The 26,456-nt window shown below is 43.2% G+C and overlaps 1 protein-coding gene across 1 annotated transcript in view; it reads right to left on the bottom strand.

The window, feature by feature from the left end:
- Nucleotides 1-11,224: 11,224 nt before the first annotated feature.
- ITPKC (inositol-trisphosphate 3-kinase C) overlaps nucleotides 11,225-26,456 on the bottom strand; it is an 83,931-nt gene continuing 68,699 nt past the window's right edge. Inside the window, exons 2-7 of the mRNA XM_082263137.1 lie at nucleotides 18,487-18,586; nucleotides 16,700-16,913; nucleotides 15,670-15,874; nucleotides 14,325-14,426; nucleotides 14,148-14,219; nucleotides 11,225-11,549 (exon numbers count right to left, since the gene is read on the bottom strand). Of these exons, the coding sequence (XP_082119263.1) occupies nucleotides 11,346-11,549; nucleotides 14,148-14,219; nucleotides 14,325-14,426; nucleotides 15,670-15,874; nucleotides 16,700-16,913; nucleotides 18,487-18,586 (897 nt within the window). The 3' untranslated portion in view covers nucleotides 11,225-11,345. The remainder of the gene's footprint in view (nucleotides 11,550-14,147; nucleotides 14,220-14,324; nucleotides 14,427-15,669; nucleotides 15,875-16,699; nucleotides 16,914-18,486; nucleotides 18,587-26,456) is intronic.

Below are 26,456 nucleotides of genomic sequence, written 5' to 3' on the forward strand. Positions count from 1 at the left end.
AAACAAAAAATATATATATATATATATATATATATATATATATATTTTTTTTTTTTTTTTTTTAAACAGAATTTTTAATTGCACATGATTGGAAGATGGAAGTCGGCAAAATTTCATCCAATTCACTAAGCTTTGGGGAAAATTATAGAAATATGGATCAAGCGCCAAGGAAGTCTGAAGCTTTCTCACAAACATGGAAGTACACAATTGCTGCCAATTGACTGCAAATTGCAGCAGCAGAATTGAAAAAAAAAAAAAAAAATCGGCGCAAAGAATGCTAAACTTTGGGGAAAATTCCCTTGCAGGGAGCAACTGCATTTGCAAAGTGTCTAAATAAACCCCTTTGTATCATAAAAAGGCTTTTGGAGTTATTGTACCCAAAAAAACTGATATAAAGCATTACCTCCGTGCACCACTGTTGCAAACGTGATCCTGTGCAAAAATGATCCCCACTCAATGGGAGCTCCCTAAAACCACAGGGTCCACAGGAATTAAAGCAGGCAGTGAGGGGGCAATGCACCTCCTCACCAACTGTCATATTCTCACCACAATGCTAATGTAAAAATGATAATGGCTGAATAGGGAAAGTAAATAAAACAGACAGAAAGTGTCCAAATCTGGTGTGAACAAACTCTCAATAGATTGACTAGGGCTTGCATTCTGTATAATGACCACCAGGTGGCAGCACAACAATTCAATTTTGTACTTTTGCAGAACTTGAACTCCAAGCAAGGTTTCTTTAATTACTTTGTCCCGCCACCCTGCCATCCTAATGCTAGTGATAGACTGCATTATAACTATAGTTTGCTTTTCCTGGAGCCTGTCCATGGCAGCATACACATAGTTGGTGCCCTGCCACCACTGAACCCCCCCAGGACCATCATACCTCTATATGGCCTCTTGCACACTGCAGCTTAACCACTTGCCTACTGGGCTCTTTCACCCCCTTCCTGCCCAGGCCAATTTCCAGCTTTCAGCGCTGTCACACTGTGAATGACAATTGCGCGGTAATGCTACACTGTATCCATATGAAATGTTTATCTTTGTTTCATACAAATAGAGCTTTCTTTTGGTTGTATTTAATCACCGCTGGGTTTTTTATTTCTTACAAAAAAAAAGAAAAAAGACAGAAAATTTTGAAAAAAAAAATGTTTTTCTTATTTTCTGTGAGTAAATTTTGAAAATAAATAATTTTTCTCCTTTATTGATGTGCGCTGATAAAGCTGCACTGATGGGCACTGATGAGGTGGCACTTATGGGCACTGATGAGGAGGTACTAATATGCTGCACTGATGGGTACTGATAGGTGGCACTGATAGGCGGCATTGAGAGGTGGCACTGATGGCCACTGACGGGTTGCACTGATGGACACTGATGGGCAGCACCATCAGTGACCACAATCAGTGCCCATAGTGCTGCCAGTCAGTGCCTAGATGAGCAGGCACTGACTGGAAGCACTATGGGCACTGATGGCGGGCACTGTGGGCACTGATAGTGGGCAGTAATTGGCAGTTTATTTACATTTTGTGTAATCAGGGCACTGATGATCAGTGCCCTGATTACTTGTACTTGTCTCCCCCATGAGGAGGAGCCGCTGATTGGCTCTCCTCGCCTCACACACTGATAGTGTGAGGCGAGGAGAGCCGAATAACGGCACTTCCTCATTTACATGTGACCGGCTGTGATTGGAGACAGCCGATCACATGGGTAAAGAGTCATGTTATTGACTCTTTACCGAGATCGAGATTTACCAAGATTACCGAGATCGGATATGTTGCTAGGACATGGCGCGGTCACGATCGCCTCTCCACGCGCCCCCGGGGGCGCGCGAGAGAGGCTGTTCTGGTGCGCTGTCATATGACAACATCCCAGAACAATAGCTACACCGCTCTGCTGTCATTTGACGGCGGGAGGGTAGCAAGTGGTTAAGAAAGCTCAGCACAGCTTTTTTTTTTCTGAGTTAAAATACAGCCCATTAATTGTAATGTGCCTATGCACACAGGAGCGTAAATGAGCGCCGTGTGTTCTTCAGTAAGAACATAATAGAAAAACCTGCATTTTTGGACAGTAATTTACGCCTAATGCGCGCAAATTGCGCACAAATGAACGCACACGAACATACTGTTGATCTGTAAAATGCTAATTTGCATATTTTACAAAAACGCGAGAATACATTCGTGCGTAAAGACGCAAATTTGCGTGAACGCGTATGTGCGTAAATGCGCGCATTTCAATAAGACAAATTTACGGCTGGGAAAGGAGATGCTCAAACGGGAGTATCGTGTGTAAGAGGCCTATAAACTAAAGCCCCATTCTCTTCTCATTTACTGATTTTACCCATAGTTACACTTTTATCACCGATAACCTTTTCCCTACATTTTTTGTTTTTATTTATTGGACATAAACTGTATCAGTTCTCTATTTAAAGTGTATCAGATGCAGTCACTATTTGGGTACTGAGACAGTCACTGTAGCTGACCATATACCAATAGCCAGCAGGGTAGGTGCCTACATCTGTACTCTTAAAAAGGAAGTAAAGTCTTGAAAAAGTTTTATCTTTTTGTTTACCTGCAAAGTAAATGCGGACTCCGGCTGTGATTCTGGCCCGGAGCAGCGTGACGTCACGGGGCTCTGAAGAAACGGCACGGGCGGCCATTCCTTCAAAGCACATGCGCTGATGATGTCATCGGCTGCATGCAATGTAAATATCTCCTAAACGGTGCAAGTTTAGCAGATATTTACAGTACCTATAGGTAAGCCTGATTATAGGCTTACCTATAGGTACAAACATTATAGGGGGGTTCACAACCACTTTAAGGCTCCATTCACACTTGTGCCACTCCAAAGTTTCGCCAAATTTTGGATAGTGTAGATAGGGGAACTAAACAATTTCTATCATTAAAGTGATTTAAAGTCTTGTTTTTTTCCCCCTATAAAAATAACAAACATGTTATCTGCATTGTTGCAATGGATTTGGCCCAGATCCTCCTCTTCTTGGGTCCCTCTTCGGCGCTCCCTCCTGTAGAGTGCCCCCACAGCAAGTAGCTTGCTATGGGGGCACCCGAGCCGAGTCACAGCTCCCTGTGTCCATTCAGACACGGAGCCCTGACCCAGGCCCGCCCCCTTGCTCTCCTGATAGGCTAGACTTATTGACAGCAGGGGCAGCCAATGGCGCTGCTGCTGAGTCTCAGCCAATCAGGAGGGAGAATCTCAGATGGCTGAGACACTCACTGCTGGACATTGGGACATTGCTGGACAGAGAGGGACCTCAGGTAAGTGTTAGGGAGGCTGCTGCACACAGAAGGCTTTTTATCTTACTGCATTGAATGCATTAAGATAAAAAAACCTTCTGACTTTACAACTCCTTTAAGCCCACAGGATTGAAGGAGAAAAATCTAAACATGTATGTCTGGCCTTATTGTAAGCCCAAGTGATCTCATCAACTGCCTTTTTTTGCTTATCAAGGCTCTTTTCACACTCGCGGACTCCAATGTTGTGTGATTTTCAGTGCAACTTTGAAGTCGGACTTTGAAGTGACTTTGATGAGACTTTAACACTCTCTGGCATTGAAGTCATGTCAAAGTCAGATCAAAGTAGTGCAGGAACCTTTGAAGTTGCAGCGACTTCAATAATGTCAATTGGAAGGGCTCTGATGGAGATACGTGGCATTTCACAGGTCCTGGGAGTTTGGGTCTTTTGGAGCCTTAGACAGGAACACTTAAAGTGGAAGTAAACCCTCCTATCATTTTCAGCCAAAGAAGCTGCCATCTTGGCCTCCGTTTAATCTTCATCTGCCATGTGATCAGTTATGACACCAGCCATTGGATGGTTTGACAGTTTGGTTGAGAGCACAAGCAATGTGACAGTTACTCCAGGAATGGAACTGGTTTTATGAAACTGTTAAATTGATGGGTTTAAAAAAAAAAACACACATCCAATCCAAAAATAAGATACATCACACTTGTAGAGTCCTTTTAAAGGTCTTGTTTATTATAAAAAAAAATTATATGCCAAATTATTTACAGGAATAGTGTAAAAATAAGTTTTGTTTTACTAAAAAGGAACAAAAAATAGCCAACTGTGGGAGGAAAAAACTCAGCAGATTTCACTGTGTCCATCATATTTCTTTACATAAAACTGCAATATTGAGCCGGCTTCTTCTAGATCAGCATGAATATAACTAGACCGGAGGTTTTGTAGTCGGTCCCTAAAGTAAATCTGTACTGAATAGTGTAGAGCTGCACGATTCTGGATAAAATGGGGATCACAATTTTTTGCTTAGAATAAAGATCACCATTCTCTCACAATTCTCCGCATCACATCATCTTTCACATTATACAAAAAATAAAAATTGCGCTAACTTTAGAGTTTAATTTCTTTTAAACTTCATTAAAGTGTATTTTTTCCAAAAAAACTGCATTTGAAAGACTTCTGCACAAATACAGTGTGACATAAAAGATTGAAACGATCGCCATTTTATTCTCTAGGGTCTCTGCTAAAAAAATCTATATAATGTTTGGGGGTTCGAAGTAATTTTCTAGCAAAAAATACTGATTTTAAGAGCCAGTTCACACTGGGGCGACCTGTCAGGCGACCTGGTCGCCTGACAGGTCGCCTGCCATAGAGAAGCTGTGGACCCGTTCTAATAGGAGCGACACAAGTCGCTCCGACTTAGAAAAAGGGTCCGGAGCTTCTTTGGGGCGACCCGGAGCGACCTGCATTGACTTCAATGATATGAAGTCCGTGCTGGCCGCTCCGAGGTCGCGGTGCGCAGCTTCACAGGTCGCTCCTATGTGAACCGGCTCTAACTTGTAAACAAAAAATTTCAGAAACAGTGGCGGCTGGTGCTCCATAGGCCGGGGGGTGGGCGTCAGACGGACCACACCATACACCCCCACCCCCCGGTTGCCAGATCACTGGCTCACTCACTCACTGTGAACATGTTGGGTCAGGCAGGCAGCAGCGGCTTCTCCTGTGTCTCCTCCCTCCTCCTTGGCCAATGGCATGGCTTCTCCTTTCGGCCAATTGGTAAACGGGTTTCAGGAACCGCTTCCTAAATGGCCAGGAGGAGGATCTGTGTAACAATAGTGAATATTCATTCGCTATTGTCACACAACTGGGTGGGCTAAGGGCTCAGTTCTCTGCACCCCGAGCTCACCCTTTTTTGAAGCCTATTAGAGCCTCTGGCTCTAAATCACGTGCTTCAAAAAAAAAAAAACCCCCGTTGGAATCCATGCGTCCAGCGCCCTGCATGTAAATTAGGGGTCCGGACGCATTGATAGGGGGGGCAGCACCCCTGTGCCCCCAATGGATGGGCCGCCCCTGGTCAGAAATAGGCTTTAAGTGCCGGTTCACATTTCTGCGATCACAGAGATCGCATGTAATTCGCAGTGCACTGCTCCTAAAATCACATGCGATCTCTGTGCGGTGCAAATTCAGCCATACACTTTGTATGGCTGAATTCGTACCACGATCACACCTAACTCGCACAGGACCCTTTTTTTGGTCCGCAGCAGAATCGGATCCCATGGTGGTTCACACTAGTGCGATCCGATTCTGTGCGAACTTTCAGATCGCACTGAGATATGCGATCTCAACTGGGGGTGTCATTAACTTTTAATTGACACCCCCAGCGTATCGCATATGGCAGTGTGAACTGCCAGGGGTGTGGATGTGATGCGGGAACACACTGTATATTCGCAGCGTTCCCACATCGCACAAATGTGAACCGGGTCTTACAGACAGAAGTTCATTCCTTTGATCTAAAGAATGAAATGATACATTGTAAAGCATTGGGTTTATAGTTATCTAGCAGCCCTAACAATGTTGATAAACATTTGCTGGAGGCTCTCTTTTTTTTTTTTGACAGCTGTGAGTGTAGAACAGCTCTGTAAGAATCGAGGACACGCCGTTTTAAGATCATGAGGGGGGTGAATCGAGATTGTGATTTTTTAACGATTCATCGTGCAGCTCTAGAATAGTGTGTGTGGGATACCACTATTGTCCACCCTGTCTGAAAATAATAGTTGCCTGGCTTAGGGATGCACCCATCCGACTTTTTCGGACCCGATACCGATATCTGGCGTTGTAAAATCGCAGATACCGGAACCGATCCGGAGCTACACACAAAGCAAGCGGCTGCAGTACAGAGCAAAGCCGCTGCTTCATGTTTACGGCTCCTCCATTCACAGGCGGAGTGCATCTGATATCACTCCGCCTGTGAGCCGGACCTATACAGGAAGTAACGGCTCCCATCCCATACTACTACTGCACCTAGCAAGGGATGGCTGAGCCATTACCAAGCAAAAACCGGATCGGCCAGTGGATCAGTTAATGTTACCTATCCCCCGATCCATCTAAAATGGCCATATCGGCGCATATATCCGATCCGAATATCGGATCGGTGCATTCCTACTGTCATTCTTATCCAATGTGCTATCAGAGTTTTTAGCCTGAGACAAATATGCATATTATGGGGTTTGGATTTTGCTGGCTGCATGCTTGTTGTAGGTCACTGACTTCAGAAATATTAAAGACCAGTGACAATCAAGCAACTGCAATTTTTAGAGTGAGATCAGCAATGGCAGCCAACGTACTCGTTCCATGAACACACCACTGGACAGCACTGGGCTCTATCAGCAGATCACTTATTTTCAATGTTCTGGAGATTTACTGTATGAACCTTCCAATCTATAAAGACAAAGGCCCAATGTCTGAGCATACAGCACTCACTGCATCGCTATCACCTGACAATAGATGGCAGGACAGGAAATCGGTTTTAGCATTTTCTTCCATTGTGCTCAGAAGGCCCCTTTAGGTATCTATTTATTGGGAAAGTTCCACTTTTGTTTGTACCATTTATAAAGTGCTGACACACGGAACGTGGTGTGTCTGGTATACATTCTGTGTACACATTCTGTGTACTTAGGCACTTGGATTTGAACAGTCCTACAAGCACATTGTAGCAAGGTTGGCACTGAAACCCATTACAGCTGCTGAACAATTCTGCATTGGGCTAGTGTCTAATAAGGCACGAGGGGTATACAGAAAACAAATATCAAGAAAAGGATTGAAGTTTAAAGACTAATTTATCAAAGTCTCTAGAAGAATAACAAAACAGGTTGCTCATAACCTAAATCTAAGTATCCTTCCTCCGAGGCAAGTTAGAGGATTAAAAGAGACGTCAAGCTGGCTGCCAGAGGTAATGCGGTTCATTTCAGATCCTTGGATAAATGGGGCTCAAAGTATAACATAAGGTAATGCCTATACTGTAAAATCCAGTAATACACGTCTCACCCTGCTCTGCACATGCTCAGTTACTATCCATTTTTGGCACTGTGCCAATCACAACCACTAAAGGCCAATCTGCTGACAGCCTAAATAGTTACTGCTGCTCAGAGGCTCTGGGCTTCAGCAAGATGGCAGCCTCTGACAAAAAGAAACGGGAGCAATGCCAGAGGCAATTTACAGCACACACTACTTTTGATAACATGAATATTATCTTCTTGTGGACTACCCACCCGCAGTGTACTGCGAACGGGCTGCCCGTACGTCACTGCCAGCTTCTGGGTTTAGGGCACACGCATTCTCCGCATCAGCAAGTCCTGGCCAAGGATTCATTGTCAGGACCTACTGATCAGTTGTGTCCAATCACAGACCAGAGCCCTGTGTTGACAATCAACACAGAGCTCTGTACAGAGGGAACAATCTCCCTGCAAAGCAGGGATAAGAAACAAGAGACATTTAGTAAAAATCAGTACACATTGTTAGGCACACAATTAACCCCTTGATCGCCCTAGATGTTAACCCCTTCTCAGCCAGTGGCATTAATATAGTAACCGTGTATAATATTAGCACTGATAACTGTAATAGGCCGGGTTCACGCTCATGCGGTCGCGGCTCGCAGCAGGAGTCTGGTGCGTCCCTGTTCTCCGTTTCAGGTGCGAACTGCAAATTTTTGCCTGAATTTGGACCTGAAACTGAGCCAAAGACGCACATCACCCTTTCCAGTGCAGACAATGGCCGCCCTGGAAATGTGTAAACAGCTCCATTGAGAGCCGGTCAGTCTCCTGTCATGCGAATTCGATGTGGGGAAACCCGCGGAAGAATACATTTTGGCCTAAATTTATGAAGAAATTTGATTTTTTTATTGGCTAGGTTTTATAGCAGAAAGTAATAAATCGTTTTTTTTTTTTTTTAATATTTGGTCTTTTTTCATTTATATCGCAAAAACTAGAAAACCCAGTAGTGATCAAATACCACTAAAAGAAAGCTCTATTTGTGTGAAAGAAATGGTATAAGTTTTGTTTGGGTACAGTACTGCATGACCGCACAATTACCAGTGGTCCTGGTCTTGGCCTGGTCATGAAGGGGGTAAAACCTTCCAGCGCTCAAGTGGTTATTGTGGAATGTATGTTCCTTGCTAAAGAAGATTATTTTTCTTTATGTTATGGGTAAAATTCCACTTCAAGACTTAAGAATTTTTGTTTGAAATTCTATCCATCTATGGCCAGCTTTATGCTATCCAAAAAGAAGAAAAAAAAAGTGCATTCTGTTGTGCTTTACAGTAGATTCTCACCCAAAACTACCCCTTCCCCCCCCCCCCCACCCACTACTTCCTCAATACTCACTTAGGTGAGAATGACATCCTCATGGCCAACCATCCACACTCCTCCTGCAGCCTCTTGAGACACATCACACATCCCAAGAGGCTGCAGGATAAGCCCCTTTCACACCAGCGGACCAATCGGGTCCACCTGTCCAGTTTTTATGCGGACCAGATCGAACCACCCATTGTTTTCTATGGAGCGGCAGATGTCAGCAGACATGTGTCCGCTGACACTTGCCAGCATCTGATCCACTAAAAACAGACGGATGGGGATCCATCCATCCAGCAGATCAGGTGACAGATGAAAACGGACAGGCAGTCCGTTTCCATCCAACCGCCCCATAGAGAACCCCAGGCTGTGTCTGCGCTGCATAGCAGACACAGACCTGTCATCTGCCTGCTCAGTGAGGATCAGCGGAGAGATCCCCCGCTGAGCAGGCAGATCCGCTTGATGGATTCCACTCTGTCTGAAAGAGGCCTAAGTCTCACAGCCGTGCCTTGTGCATTGACAGGGAAGAGTCAGCTCCCAAATCCCAGATGGTGGCACCGGAGAGCAAAAGTACAGCGAAGACAGCCCTGATATTACATAGAATGGCAAGTATCGGTTTCTTAAAAAGTCAACATTTGCCTTTAAGATTGGGAGGGGGGCCAGATGGACTACCAGATACTTGTAATAGCAATCTTCTGTTAGAGGAGTGCAGTCAGAATGCAGCCTGAATCTATACTAATTGCTAAGCTAGACTGATGGATCAGGAATTTCACTGCACTCTCTATATTGACACACTGGGGGGGGGGTTGGATTTATTAAAACTGGAACACAGAGAATCCGGTGCAGCTGTGCCTAGTAACCAAGTTAGGCCCCTTTCAAACTTGTGCGACTTGTCCTGCAATTTGAGACTGCAAAGTCGCATGACAAGTCGTACTCCATGATTTTCAATGAGTACCGTTCATATCTGTACGACTTCAAGTTGCAACGACTTCAAAAGTAGTCCCTGCACCACTTTGGGCCGATTTTAATGTGTTTTAAGGTCCAAAGACTTAGACATTGCTTCAAGTCCAGTCAAAATCACGCGACTTTTAGGTCGCACAAGTGTGAAAGGGGCTTTATTGTCAAAGCTTCAATTGAACAAGCTAAATTTAGAAGCGGATTGGATACCATGCACAGCTGCACCAGATTATATGGGCACCAGTTTTAGGAAATCTCTCCCAATTATATATATATAGAATGTGGCTGCCCTTATTTAGGTACACTATAATGTCATTAACCACAGACAGGTTGCATTAGCTGGGATAATTTTCAACATGTTCTGCTCCAAAAGAGAAGGGCAGGGGGTGGCCAACAAGCAAGCTCCCCCCTGGTCCTCATATAAAAGCTCATAGGAAGATGAAAGGATAAAGCACCAGTGCAAAGCATGTAGAATTCACAAGGAACAGTTTTCAGGATTCTTGTTTTAATTTGGGTTGGATGCTTTTGAGTACAAATACAGTGTTGTAGTCATTTTCTTTTATTCAGGTTTCATATCAGCAGAGTTGTCAGTCACTCATTGTATTTATAGACCCTCAGTTTGGAACACATGGCAGTCTTCTAATTCCCATACACAGGAATACATTGCGGTGCCATTGCACTAGTTATGGCAGTGGTGGGACTGCTGAGGACATTGGCATAGAAAAGGTAGAATGCATGATTTGACTTATCCAATGTGAATGGCTCCTTGATATAATTTAAGGAAACACCAGACTGTTCCTTGACAGCACCAACCTGGAAAGTGCCTATGGATTGCATTGCAAAGAAAAATAAATAAAAATAATTTTCGGTTATAGGTTCCTATTTTTTATTTTTTTTTACAATGCACCAATCAGTCTCATGCAAAAAAATCTATTAGAATCAATGTCATCGGTGCCCACGGAGCCAATCACCTTCACCCTTTCATGCAGTAGTAATACAAAACAGAGACTCAGGTTGCTATGGGAAACACAGACAAGCGTTCCTGTAGATACATAGGACTTCACACTTTGAATGTGCCTATTTCAAAGGGAAGGATAAGAAACCGTGCCTCAACCCCCAGCAACAAATCATACATTGGTTTGTATTAGCTGGGCTACACTAAGTGTCTACTTTGATTGGCTGCTATGGTTTACTGCATTGCTCTTTTCACTCTTATTAAAAATAACCTAAAGCGTAAAAAAAAAAGTCTGTATAAAGTAAGTCAACTATGGTCCAAAAACCAATCACAGCACAGCAAAACATCTAACCAATCATCAGCCTTTAAGTTGCTGGGTCCTTAGGTGGTTAAAATGCTGCATATGCCTCTATATCTTTGGTTAATAAAAAGGATGAAAAACAATATTTTCAGTCTAAACCAGGTAAAAATTATTCTCCGTCTTATTGAACGGTTTAAAAATATAAAATACAGAATAAATTCAGTTTGTAAAATTGTAATAAAATATATATATATATATATATACACAAATTATAAAAGAACGGAGAGGTATACTTCCCTCAGCATTAAACTGTACAGAGTTTCCAGTGTTGTGTTTCTATGAGGCTACAAAAAGCATAAATAAAATTATAATACAATTTACAATACAGATGTGGGCACATGAGCCGCTCGGAGAGTTCAGTATCCACAAGGAGTTTTTTCTTTTATGCCAGTATTTCCGTTGCCATTGGGCAGAGTGCGGGTGTCATTTTGTGCTCACACCAAAGCCAGTCTCTAGTCCGTACAGCTGAAGTATTTCAGTCCTGAACCATCTCAGAGAAGATGTTTAGGAGGTTGTCTAGACCCCACAGGTACCCATCTTCCCTGTTTCCCTCCATCCAAGGCACCCGGTGATTTAGTGTCTGCTTGTTCGGTAGCCGAGAGGTTTTCCCAAAGTCAATCATCCAAACTTTGGCCCGTTCTGAGGAATCGTGGACGAAGAGCAGAGAACTTCCAACAACCTGCACAGGGAAGAGATCAACAACATTGGTCTGTATGATCACTCTTACTTTTTACATGGTTTTATATTAACTTTCACATATATTGCAATTTGTCAGTAATAAAGGCACTCGGTAACATTTGTATTCTGTTATTGTTTTATGGTAACCTTGAGGTTAGAATCTGTTCCACAGGAAGTGGCACTGTGACAGATCAACAATCATTTTATTAAACATACAACTACAACATTTTTACAATATAGAGTTGTCAAATGTGCCATACATACATACATACATACATACATACATACATACATACATACATACATTAGTGCAGTGGATAAAGTCTACACACCCCTGTTAAAATGTTAGGTTTCAGTGATGTAAAAATATTACACAAAGATAAATCATTTCATACCTTTTTCCACCTATTAAGCCGGTTCACACTAAGGCGACACGACTCCTTACTACTTTGGGGGCGACTTGTGCATTCCCATGCACCACGACTTCGGAGCGACTTGCAGGGACTTCACATAATAGAAGTCTATGTAAGTCGCTCCGAGGTCGCCCCGAAATAGTACAGGACCCTTTTTCTAAGTCGGAGCGACTTGTGTCGCTCCTATTAGAACGGGTCCTGTAGCAGTCAATGGACCGCGAGGGAGCGCGACTTGTCAGGCTGACAAGTCGTCTGACAAGTCGCGCTAGTGTGAACCGACTCTTAATGTAACCTATAAACTGTACAGTTGAAAAAATAAACTGAAATCTTTTTAGGGGGGGATAAAAATAAAAAAACAAAAAGTGTGCACATCCTCTTATTACTGGGGATGTAGCCGTGTCCAGGATTAAGCAATCACATTCAAACTAATGTTAATTAGGAGTCAGTACACATCTGCCATCATTTAAAGTGTCTCTGATTAACCTCACAAAGTTCAGCTGTTCTAGTAGGTCTTTCCTGACATTTTCTTAGTCACATCCTACAGCAAAAGCCATGGTCTGCAGAGAGCTTCCAAAGCATCAGAGGGATCTCATTGTTAAAAAGTATTATTCAGGAGAAGGGCGCAAAATAATTTTCAAGGCATTATATATATGATGGAACACAGTGAAGACAGTCATCATAAAGTGGAAAAAATTTGGCACAACAGTGACATTACCAAGAACTGGACGTCCCTCTAAAATTGATGAAAAGACGAGAAGAAAACTGGTCAGGGAGGCTGCCCAGAGGCCTACAGCAACTTTAAAGGGGCTTCAGAAATATCTGGTAAGTACTGGCTGTGTGGTACATGTGACAACAATCTCCCGGATTCTTCATGTCTGGGCTATGGGGTAGAGTGGCAAGATGGAAGCCTTTTCTTACCAAGAAAAACATCCAAGCCCGGCTAAATTTTGCAAAAACACATCTGAAGTCTGCTAAAAGCATGTGGGAAAACGTGTTATGGTCTGATGAAACCAAGGTTGAACTTTTTGGCCATAATTCCAAAAGTTATGTTTGCTGCAAAAACAACACTGCACATCACCAAAAGAACACCGTACCCACCATGAAGCATGGTGGTGGCAGCATCATGCTTTGGGGCTGTTTTTCTTCAGCTGGAACAGGGAGCCTTAGTCAAGGTAGAGGGAATTATGAACAGTTCCAAATACCAGTCAGTATTGGTACAAAACATTCAGGCTTCTGCTAGAAAGCTGAACATGAAGAGGAACTTCATCTTTCAGCATGACAACGAACCAAAGCATGCATCCAAATCAACAAAGGAATGGCTTCACCAGAAGAAGAATAAAGTTGTATAATGGCCCAGCCAGAGCCCAGACCTGAATCTGATTGAAAATCTGTGGGGTGATCTGAAAAGGGCTGTGCACAGGAGATTCTCTCGCTATCTGACAGGCTTGGAGTGTTTTTGCAAAGATGAGTGGGCATATATTGCAAAGTCAGGATGTGCCATGCTGATAGATTTATACCCAAAAAACTGAGCACTGTAATATAATCAAAAGGTGCTTCAACAAAGTATTAGTATAAGGGTGTGCACACTTATGCAACCATATTATTTTATTTTTTTTTTATTTTTACTTCCCTCCACTTAAAAGATTTCAGTTTGTTGTTCAACGGAGTTGTAGAGTTTATAGGTCACACTAAAGGTGGAAAAAGTTCTGAAATGATTTATCTTTGTCTCATTTCTTTACATCAAGTTATTTGGCATGGATAGCTTTACATGCATATGCACTAAAAGTGTTTGTGAGGACAGGGTTGAATAAAGTAGGGAGTTGTTAGAACCCCTATCAAGTGGTTATTGTTGTGTCCCCTCTGGAGAGATTCGCCCTCTCTATGTCCTGGTGACCACTAAAGTGGATATTATTTCACTTCCTGTTGTGCCTCAAGACAGAAAGTGAAGTAAAATATCATCAATGGAACACAGACATAAGAAAAAAAAAAAAGCAGTTTTAACTCTTTCCCATTTCTGTTCAATTTAAAAAAAATAAACCTTTTGGCTGTAAATATACTTTAAAACCAGAATGAGACATACACAAGGTGCTACTACTACAGTGCTGACTGACCGTATGAAATAGTGCCTTGCATAGTCTGCATACAATATCTGGAGAAATATAAAGTGTGGCATTATGGGTAATTACCTCATGTTGCTTGAAAAACTCCGACCTTTCCAGCTCTGTACGCAGTTCTTTCAATCTTGTCAGATAGTTCCTCTGCAAATGAATAAATCAGGTTGTCACAATGTATACTGCTTCACATTGCAGAGAAGACACAAAGCATAGCTATAATGAAAGGGGGAACGCGGTCCATCTACTCACCAGGATATTTTTATTGCCATCTACAAAGTCTTCCAGAGCTCTCATCACTTGCTCTCTGTGTTTGGTCTTCTTAAAGTTTGTGTCACAAGTGCCGTCAGCTCTCTGCAATCAGAAATATTCATATGTGACATTTACACACTTTGTCACTATTTGTCATTTTTTACATTCTTGCCCTAGGAAGGACTGATCTATTGTCAGGTCACTATTCTGGTCCTACAAGGGACTGAACCATCCATTATTACACTACTGTCATTGTTACACTCCGATAATTGAAGTGTCCTAGCATGTAAGGCTATTAGTATTATCTGGTCCCAGCAGAGTGTAAAGCCTAGCTTCCCCCCCCCCCCCCCCCCCGAGGACGCCCCCACCAGAACACTGGCTGAGAGCACTGATAGGGAGCCGGTCAGCAGACCTTTTTTTGGTTATGAGCCTAATGGGCGGCTTCAGTTGTACTGGCTGCCATTGTTCTATCAGAAAACCCTACCCCATCAGATTTCCCTACCTACGTAATTTCTGGTGCAGGTTCGTCATGCACCAGCTGTAGCCACGCCACACGTCCTACTGCGCATGCACGGAATAGGTAGGGAATTTTGATACCATCGTAAGGGGGTGAGGCAAAAGTCCTACTGCGCATGAGTGGGCGCATGCGCACCAACGGATCGGGTAGCGGCATCTCTTATAACAAACATCCATCCGATCTCCATGGCATACACTGTGCCAAGCCGACAATGGGACAATCCTATTCCCTACCCACACGCCCACTGTCTCATTGTTGGGTCAGCGCAGTGTGGGCCATGGAGATCGGATTGTCGGCTCGGCGCAGTGTGGGCCATGGAGATCGGATTGTCAGCTCGGCGCAGTGTCGGGTCAGCGCAGTGTGGGTATGCACACTAGGACTTTTGCCTGACCCCTTACGATGTTATAAAAATGCCCTAACTACTCTGCGCATGCGCAGTTGGACATGTGACGCGGCTACAGCTGATTCATTACGAAGCCACAGCTGATCCGCAACCGGAAATGACGGAGATATGGAATTCTGATAGGGTATGGTATTCAACAGAATACCATACACACGAGCCCAATGTTGTTTGGTTTCTATTGAACTTGGCCTGTGTGTACTAGGCTTAACTTATTACAGCACTATTAATAGTACATTCTAATCCTAGGGGTACCTAATCCATTATTATTAGTTTATGGTACTAGGTGTGTCCCATTGTATAATGCTAATACTTTCTACTGAACTCATGGAATAAATATTGGTTTGCTGCACAAACTGTCCACATCCACTATGTGTAGATATAATGTTAGAAACACGGGGCAGCATGACCCTTTCTGTCCGGCTTACCTTGATGCCCTCTATCCTAAAGCCCAGTGTCGCAGTGGAGCTCAACGTTTCTCGCCACTGCATATATCTGGGTTTTAGGACGCCCCTCTGCTGGTGCTCCTCTTCTGTCGGTGCACTTGGGTCTACCGCAATCATCTTTTCATACATGTCCTTCCTGAGCTTGGGCTTCTCCCGGGCTTTGACCAACTCCTCCTCCAAATAGGTCCTGCAATAATAATAAAGACAAAAGAATTAAAAGTTGCCCATTTCCTTGAATCATCCATGTTGTTCTCTCCACAGCAGCAAATCAGACTTCAGCTGTGGTTTTTTATCTATACTTTGCAAAATATTACCTTGCTGGATAGCAGATGAGTTTAGTATAAAAACAATATAGCACCAAAAGATATAACGACTCATATGACAGATAACCATTAATCATTATCTAATAGTAATGTTTAAAACGGGAAAGTACAAAGGACAGTAATGTAAACATTCTCCTCCCACTATTGGAAAGGGAAGTCAGTAGTTTGGGCCCACAGATAAAGTGGAGATGGGAGTGAAGCTAGGAGGTAGCTGTAATGCACATACAAGAGCTAAGGAATAAAACTGAGCCTGCAAGTGGTGCTTACTGAGCAGGAAACAAAAGAAAATCAGCAGTCAAATCTTTAAAAGGTTAACTCCACTTAAAATTACTACTTCAACTTTTGGTGGGTTTAATCACTCAATGGCTTCTTATATCGCTCAAAAACTCCAATGGGTTTGGATTACAGCAACATGCCCACCCCCCAACGTATAATGGCCCAAATAAGGATGGGACTCTCACTAGAAAGAATCCCTAAGGAGAGATTGGCACCACCATTCTACTGGACAGAACTTTGAATTCTGATGGAGATTTCTGACCACTGGAGCCACCAAGAGGAGAGAAGAAAACAGAAAGCAGACAATACTGAAATGCCACTTCTGGGGTAAGATGTCCTAAAATAAACATCTAAAAATTTCTCACATGTATGGCTGGGCATTATAATGAGCACTTTTCTCATTCAACACTCACCTGACACCCATTTTGCAGTCCATAATGGACGGGGAGTCAAATTCAGACAGTAGGTCTTCCATCTGGTTGTAGGTTTCACCCTCCTTCTCCACCACTCCATAGTATCCAGGGACAAAGGGCCGCAGTGTGTCCCGGTTCAGCCATTCTAGGCACTGTTGTTCACACTGGCAAAACTTCTTCAGGATCTTCCCGTATTCTCCAGCCTTGAAGTTGCCTGCAGGGTGTCATTAATAGGTCAATAATGTACACTACCCAGGATAATTGACCCCCATCCTCCATTCCACTATATTATTATTTTTTTGTTTCTCTAGGTCAGCTGTCTCCAAACTGCAGCCCCTTGCTTGCTTTTATCTGGCTCATGGGGCACTATTCCTCCCATTAATACAGCACTATTCCTTCTGCTGACACCAATGCTGGGGCTCCATTGGTCCCATTGACACCAATGCTGGGGCTCCATTGGTCCCATTGACACCAATGCTGGGGCTCCATTGGTCCCATTGACACCAATGCTGGGGCTCCATTGGTCCCATTGACACCAATGATGGGGCACCATTTCTCCCACTGACACCAGCAGTGGGGCACCATTTCTCCCACTGACACCAGCAATGGGGCACTATTTCTCCCACTGACACCAACAATGGGGCTCAATTTCTTCTACTGACACCAACAATGGGGCACTAATCCTCTTACTGACATCAATGATGGTACACTATTCTTTCCACTGACACCAACAGTGGGGCATAATTCCTCCCACTGCAATAAAAATGGGAATGCTATTCCTCCCACGGACACCAGAGATGGGACACTATTCTCCCACTGATAGAAACAGAACACTATTTCCCCCTGCTTGCATCAACAATGGAGCATTATTCCTTACCCCTGACACCAATCACTGGGCATCTATCCTTCCACTGGCACCAACAATGGGGCACTATTCCTCTTACTGACACCAGCAATGTTACCCAAATGATGGGACACTATTCCTTTGATGAGGCATTGTTTACTACCACTGATGCCAGGACATTTTACACTCCCACTGGCCACAGTCCACCCCCCCTAAAGTCTGAAGAACCATAAACTGGGCCTTTGTTTAGAAAATGTGGAGACCCCTAATCTAGGTCAATGATTCCCAAAACAAAGCAGGTATTAGCACTGTGAGCTGTAAAAAACAAGGCTCAGAATATACAGCCCTGCACTGGGAGTACTTACGTAAGCCTAGTACACATGGCCAGAAAGCTGGCATAGACTGATTCAATAGAAACTGGCCGTTCGGTCTGTGTGTATGGCAGCCGTTCGACCGGCTTCTGTCAGCTGACTGGCTCCCGGTCAGCGATCTTAGCCAATGGCTGTGAGCGCTAACCAGAGTGTTCTGGTGGAGGGGGGGTCCCTGTATCAGAACACAATAGAACAACAGGGGAGATTGCTGTGCTAACATCGGATTGTTCGTACAGCAGCTATGTCCTGAATGTCAGTTTTTAGTGGTGTCTACTAGGCTTTACACTCATAAGAACCAGTGAATCACAGTGGGCTGGAGTGTTGGAAATGCTGCACTAGGTGGATTCCTTATCACAACCTCTATGTATGCTTCACTGGGAAAATGAAACATTTCTGTATGGAAATAATACTTCCTGTTTTTAAAATCACCACAAATATCTGAAAGAACATGTGATAAAATACTATAAACACTGTGGGTGATTCATCATCTCTACTAGGATAGACAGAAGGAAGTAGGACTTGAACCCTTAATCTCATCCCCTCTGACAGATTTATGGGACATTTCCTGTTACCTGCATGTCCAGCCAGCTGGACCCATGGATAATGCTTCTTGAAGGAGACCACGAAGGGCGACCAGTGGACCATGTTCTTCAACTTCCTCCAGGATGTGTTCTATAAGACAAGAATTCCATACGGAGATGAAAATCAATAATCACACTATGCTTTGTCAGTCAATAGAAAACATTGATCGACAAACACATCTATACGTCTGACAAGTTATATAGAATGGAATTTTCGTGGATGGTCATATAACCAGAGCCCCGAGTTTCATTCTCACCACACAACTGGTATTTTAATAATGGTGGACACAAAGTTCTGAGCCTCAATAGTTTTATTTACTCTGTATGCAACAAAATAACATTACAACATCAATGAACATATTATTGTTAGAACTCCATTAGGAAAGAAATGTTGTTTTAAAATGGGGTGTAAAAATCAATGACGGCACTGCGTAGACAATGACCGGGTCAGGTACGGGAAATGTACCCAATCAGAGGAATTTATTTTACAATGTTTTACCTACAATGTCCTCGGTGACTCAGTGAAGGAAGTAAGCCTGGAAAAGTCTTGTACTGGGAGAGGCTTAGAAAACCTTATTCTGTGCAAATACTGGGGTGTACTGCGAGGAGTAAGAGGGTCACTTACAAGGGAAAAGGTTTGATGTGACTCTTATTATGTACAGCCCACCCGGTCTTTTTTCTTTTGTTATTAATAAATCCTATATTTGTTTCATTGGGCGACCTCTCTTGATGAATGCCCACCTTCACACCAGTTGTCCCTTTTGGTTCATTGATCTTCTATAATTTTATTGTACTTAACCACTTGCCGACCAGTCACGTTGACTGTACTGCGGCAGAGTGGCTCGTTCCCGTCCAGCGACGTAGACCTACGTTGCAGGACTTCTCCCCTTCTGGGCGGCACTCAGTCACAGCGGGAGTCGGGCCAGGGGAGGAGCGGCGGTGATCACCGCCGCTCTTCCCAGACCGTCCGAGAATCGAGTTTGGAGATCCACCCGCTTGTGTAAACAAAGCGGGCGGATCTCCTAAGTGACAAACAGTGACAGATTGCAGGGTTCAGCATAGCTGAACATGCGATCTGTCCCTGTGTCACTCAGTCACCTCCCCCCACACACGTCAGTAAGCACCAGGCATACATTAACCCCTCCCTCTCCAATAAAATTAACCCTTCACTGCCAGTGTCATTTTTACAGTAACAGTGCATATGTATAGCACTGATTACTGTAGTAATGTCACTGGTACCCCCAAAAGTGTCAAAAATGTCAGTCAAGGGTCCGATCTGTCCGCCGCAATGTCGCAGTCCCGCAAAAAAAAAAAAAAAAATCGCAGATCGCTGCCATTACTCGTTAAAAAAAAAAAAAAAAAAAACAAACACCAAAAATGACAAAAATCTTTCCCTTAGTTAGTAAACGCAATAACTTTTGCGCAAACCAATCAAAATACGCTTATTGTGATTTTTTTTTTTTTACCAAACATAGGTAGCAGAAAACAAATTGGCCAAAAATTTTAAAAAAATTTTGATTTTTACATTTTCTTTGGGGGGGAATTTCATATAAAAAAAATGTGAAAAATATTGTTATTTTTTCAAAATTTACGCTCTTTTTTTGTTTATAGCGCAAAAAGTAAAAATCGCACAGGTGATCAAATACCACCAAAAGAAAGCTCTGTTTGTGGGAAAAAAAGGACGTAAATTTCGTTTGGGTACGGCGTCGCACGACCGCGCAATTGTCCGTTAAAGTCGCACAGTGCCGAATCGCAAAAAGTGGCCTGGACGTAAGACAGCAAAATCCTCCGGTGGTAAAGTGGTTAATAGACATATTTGTAGATCAATCACTAGAGGAACCTTTACATTTCTATGCAATCACTTCCCTACTTTCCAACTGAGCTGCCACAGGCAGTAAAGCACAACCATTGTGTAGCACTACAAAGCAGGAAAGTGAGCCTGTGTATGTAAAACTCAAAGCTTTTATCATGCACATATTATTATTATTATTATACAGGATTTCTATAGCGCCAACAGTTTGCGCAGAACTTTACAATAGAAAGGGAGACAGTACAGCAACAATACAATACAAGAGGGTTAGGGGGGTCATGCTCTATAGAGCTTGCAATCGAATAGGGAGTGGCGAGTGGAACAAAAAGGTAAGAACTGCGAGTGCAGAACTGATGGGAGAAATAAAAAAGGTTCAGTTGTTGGATGAACACAGGCCAGGCTTTCCTGAAGAGATGAATTTTAGGGATCACTTAAAAGTAAAAAAGTAGGATATATCCAGACAGAGGGGGGTAGAGAATTCCAGAGGATGGGGGCCACTCTGGAGAAGTCCTGAAGATGAACATGGGGGATATCTAACCACATATATTCTTCATTTTCATTTTTTACTATGGGACGTCCAGTCCTTTAAAGATCGTGGCAACACTGGTATTATTTGGATGAATACATTATATATCTCACAAATTATTCTTAGGTTAAATGCATATAAAAAAGGCAAAACTTTTTTTTTTTTTTTTAGTTTTGAATAAAGAGAGAAGTAGTAAGGAAGGGTTGTGAGGAAAGAAAACAATCCTCATCGTACTTTAGGTACATGGGCATTGGGCACCATGTTTTTTTTCAGGAGCAGAAGTATTTAGTAGGGAAAGGTTGGACCCTCTTCCAAGTTTTTATTGCTTTCTGTGCCCCTGCCTGGGAGATTTATCCCCTTTCCTTCTGCCTGGGAGATTTATCCTCTTCCCCTATTTATTTCTCTTGGTCACCACTGTCACCAAAACTGAAAGTGAAAGCGAGAGGAAACCCTAAAATTTTAGGTTCGTTGGCAACTGTAATGGCACTTTTCCACTGCAAGTACCGGCTAGTACCGGCTCGGCTCTACTCGGCCCGGTTTGCTTTTCCACTGCGGTACCGCATGGTATAGGGTCGGAACGGTTCGGTACGGTACGGTATAGGTTTGCTTTTCCACTAAAGTAGTACTAAAGTTAAGAGGGTGGGATAACAACGGGGTGGGTGTGATTCTCTGACCAATCAGTGGCTAGTAGTGACTGCATTCAAAGGATTGTGGGATATGGTACCAGTTTGGTACCTGTTGGAACCACAATCAAGTAGGTACTGTTTTTTTCAGAGCCGTACCGTACCGTTCGGTTCCATGCAGTGGAAAAGCAAACCTATACCGTACCGTACCGAACCGTTCCGACCCTATACCATGCGGTACCGCAGTGGAAAAGCACAAAAGCGCGCCGAGCCGGTACGGTTCTATGCAGTGGAAAAGCGCCATAAATTATCCAATGGGGCACCAGTTCCAATGATAACTGTCTTACTATGGGAAGTTTTCATTTCCTTTTTCGTGTCCAGACCAGGAAGTGAAGGAAAATCTCCCCAGCAGGTCACGGTGGTATTTAAGAAGCACCTCCTCTAGACACAGCATTCCCATTAAGAAATACTTTGTTGTGAAAGACAACAGACGTTCCCAATGGAACTGGAAGGGTTGTAAGCATTTGAGAGCCGTTTAGCAACCATTTTTCTCCCAACTCCCACTGTGAGACAGAAATATAAGAAAATACACTTCCTATTACCTATTATCCCCCCATCAAAGAGGTGCAGAAAATTTTAATTGACATAATCTGTGAGTGTTTGGTGGTTAGGCAAAGCATGCTGAACACCACTATGGGCATCCAACAAGCATTTGGCAGAGCTTAAATGTCCATGAGAACCCAACCTAACCCAACCTAACTCAGAACATGAGAAGACGATAATCCTAGCCGAAGGTTGTGGTAAGTATACAGCAGAAGTGGTTTCAGCAACATGAATAACTTTAACAAGCGTCGTCTGCTCTTCCTACACTAAGACATAAACAAGAAGACATGTCTGTTCTGGACGGTGTTGTGGTTGACAGCTTGAAGTCGTCTAATTCATTAGTAACCCGGGGGCTCTGCAATGTTTGGCAGCAGGGGACAGCTAAAACTTCCTATTATACATATCTGAAAATACATTAAACTGCTGGACTGGCTCCAATCCGAACAAACAATAGTGTGTTTGGCCAGTCCCCAAATTCTCGGCGGAGGTATGTACAAGCTGGGCCAGGCATCTGTGGCTTGTTGATGCTTGGAGCGAAGAAGCACATCAATATTCCTAGTATGTCTCTAGGAAAGTTCATCCGCTAGAATCAATTTACACAATACCCCACACAGATGAATAATCTCCTTAGCAAAGGTGGGGATGGAGTCCCAGGTAACCCACACCATTTTCTAGTGTTATGCCTGCAGGCAGGAACCTTCGCACATGACAGATAGGTGTGCACCGTGCCAAGACTTTAATACCCAGTACTTGCTCTAGGATTGTGCCAATGGGTTTAGGAATTACCAACAAAAAGGATTGCTGAGGATGTTCAGCAGTCCCAGAAAGCAAAGCCAGACAAGTGAAAATCCACTCCGTTCCCTACGGCGCTAAGTGAACATACCCTGACCAGCCAATCTGCCGGTGAGTTTTTTTCTCTGGCCTCCATACCGTCCAGTCCCTTAGGAGGCCAACGTCTGCTGAAACTGGATGCTTACAGCTCCTTATTAATTCTGACGTAACAACCATCTGCTTGGGGAATGGACAGAAATCCAATAGAAAGTTTGAGTCCGAGGGTTGCAAGTTTCACTTAACTCTAAACTCTGATCAAAAAGCAAATGTAAAACAAATTAAATCCGTGAATTGTGCTACCATAAAGTGACCGCCATGTTGCTGCTCCCCGGACGCTGCAGGTATCTGACCCTCTTGTATATACTGTATTTTCTGGCGTATAAGACTACTTTTGAACCTCAAAAAAATCCTTCAAAAATGGGGGGTCGTCTTATACGCCGAGTATAATATCTCCAACGTAACCTAAGTATAAGTATTACCGGTAGATGTAATCTCTCAAGACGCTGGCTGTGCGGGAATCCTGTACCGGTATACCGTATGTACCGTAGCTTCGGCTACATACAGTGTACCGTGCTGAGCCAATCAGGGAGAGCGATGTATTCTATTATTGAATGCAAAGCCTGCTCGGATTGGTGGAGTAACATCAGCCCGCCTCTCTGACTCTGCCAATCCGAGCAGGCTTTGCATTCAATAATAGAATACATCGCTCACTGTGATGGGCTCAGCGCAGTACACTGTATGTAGCCGAAGCTACAGTACATACGGTATACCGGTACAGGATTCCCGCACAGCCAGCGTCTTGAGATTACATCTACTGGTAATACTTAGGGTACCTTGGAGATATTATGAGAGATTACATGTATTACAGTACTAGGGTACCTTGGAGATCTATGAGAAATCTGATGTTTTTCAATGGTGTTGCCTTGCTTCAGAAGGGGGGTAGTCTTATACGGCGAGTATAGCCCAAAACCTATGTTTTAACTTGAAAATTAGGGGGTCGTCTTATACGCCCAGTCTTCTTATACGCCAGAAAATACGGTATTTTAACAGAATTTCAGTAAAATATATAGGATCAAATGAAAAAGTACAAAAGTGAGGTTTGCGCTTCCCCTTATAGCAAGAAAAGTCCGGGGGGGGGGGGGGGAGACTATAATATCACGAGGCCACAATTTCTGTGACAATCAATGGCAAAAATGGACCCACTTCTTGTGAGTGTGTTTATTATCATGTTCGGTATCAGCTCTAACATTTCAGCTGCATCTGCTGTGTTTCAAGCAAAAAAAAACAATGGTACCTACTCCTCCTATTCATGCCAAAGACCACCAGGTCTGTATTCCCACCCGGGGACACATAACCAAATCTTCTATTTCTCCCATCAGTTCATCCCTCACAGTTATTACCTTTTGTTCCCCAAGCTCCTCCCTATTAGATTGTAAGCTCCTAGGTGCAGGGCCCTCCTAACGCTCTTGTATTGAATTGTATTGCTGCTGTATTTATTTGTTACAGATACTTATATAGTGTCGTCAATTTTTGCAGCGCTTTACATATATAGTATACATTCACATCGGTCCCTGCCCTCAAAGAGCTGACAATCTAAGGTCCCTAAAGCCTCATAGACACTACCAGTTTTTTATTTTCGTTCAGCCCAACGGTTTCAATAGAAAAAACAGACAGCACAGGTCAGAGCTGCTGTACTAACAATCCAATGTTAGTACAGGGATCTCACCTACTGTTCTATTGTGTTTGGACAGGAGGACGACCCCCCAGCCAGAACACTTCGGTCAGCGCTCTCAGCCATTAACTAAGAGCGTTGACCGGACGTCAGTCACCAGACCTTTTTGGTCATGACTCTTCGACAGAAGCTGGCTGCTGTACACACATGCCGAATGTCCCGACATTCAGCCCATCTGTACTATGTGTAACTCACATTCATACATACACATACTAGGGCCAATTTAGACAGGAACCAATAACCTACCAGCATGTCTTTTTGAGTGTGGGAGGAAACCCACAGACACAGGGTGAACATGCAAACTCCAGGCAGGTAGTGCTGTGCTTGGGATTCGAACCGGCAACCCTAATGCTGCTAGGCAGAAGTGCTAACCACTTAGCAACTGTGTTGCCTCTACTCAAACCTCTACTCAAACCTCTACTCAAACCTCTACTCAAACCTCTACTCAAACCTCTACTCAAAAAAAAAAGAGTTTATATAACACTTATATAAATGAAGCTTTAGAGGAGGGAGTACCAGAAAGAAAACGCCTACCTATTAGATTGTAAGCTCCCAGGAGCAGGGCCCTTCTAACCCTCTTGTATGGTATTGTATTGTTGCTGTATTGTCTCCCTTTATATTGTAAAGCACTGCTCAAACTGTTTGCGCTATATAAACCCTGTATTATAATAACATACATGCTTCTCCAGACTCATAACATGCTATGAGGCAGATATCACACAATATGGAGCCTAGGGAGACAATAACTCTCTAATCTGTCATTCTAACAGTTGCTGACAACACCTTACAGTTCTATCACGTATGTTCTCTCACGTACAGCTTAGTAAAAGGTTTCTATAAGTAAAGACAATGAGAGTGGCTGTGCACAGACTAGAGAGAAGAAGACAGATAAATGATGGGTCATTAACATTCCCTACGTTCTGACAAAACCAGCATTGTCTGGCCATAGGTCAGTGTGGTGTGTCAGGTCTGACAGCATGGCAATCACACAGCAACAAAGCTGTAGTCTGCAAAGTGCAGGGGAAAAGAAAAAAATCAATAATTAAAAAAAATAAAAATAAAGAAATAAATTGGATTTTTTTTTTTGTATTTAAATCAGATTCTTTTGGTTTAAATCTTTTATTTTTTTAATAAAATGCTTTTGGAGTACAAATCTATCTAAAAAGATAGTTTTATTTTTAACATACATTAATCATTTAGTTTATTCAGCATGAAATGGAGCTTAGTTATGTAGCATAAGGCTGTATATTCTGCAATATTTACATTTTTGGTAAGCTCAGTCAATGAATCCAAGCTCTGTAAGCTGAGATAACATGCACTGCATTGATGAATTCACACAATTTCACAGTAACTGCCAGCAAGAATGAGGCCTCACATTTAAAGAGCACCTGTCATTTCAGATACAACATGGCAGCGCCTGTTAGCGGGCATTCACTCACCTGCTGCCGCGACATCTCTCACCTTATTGTGTCAGTGCCGCATCACCAGCCGTCCCATTAAAGTGAATAGGACTGTTGGTGAGTCAACAGCGGGTCAGAGGAGGAGCCGCTCCGGGACAGAGATGACAGTTGCTTTTTTAAAATTATGATTTAAATCGAGTTGATTTAAATGAAGCCTTTTTACTGACTGAAACCAATGGTGACACTAATACAGTGATCAGTGCTAATGCTATACAATGTCACTGTACTAATGGCTGTGAAGGGGATAACATCTAGGGGCGAAAAAAGGAATAACTGTGTGTCTAACAATGTGTAATGCGTGTCATATGTGCTGCTTTTACTAAGCCATCTCAGAAAAATCAGCAAGGTCGCATGTCAGTGTACATGGCAGAGTCAA

The sequence above is a fragment of the Pelophylax lessonae genome (genome assembly GCF_965119305.1).
Source record: "Pelophylax lessonae genome assembly, chromosome: 7".
Taxonomy (NCBI): Eukaryota; Metazoa; Chordata; class Amphibia; order Anura; family Ranidae; genus Pelophylax; species Pelophylax lessonae.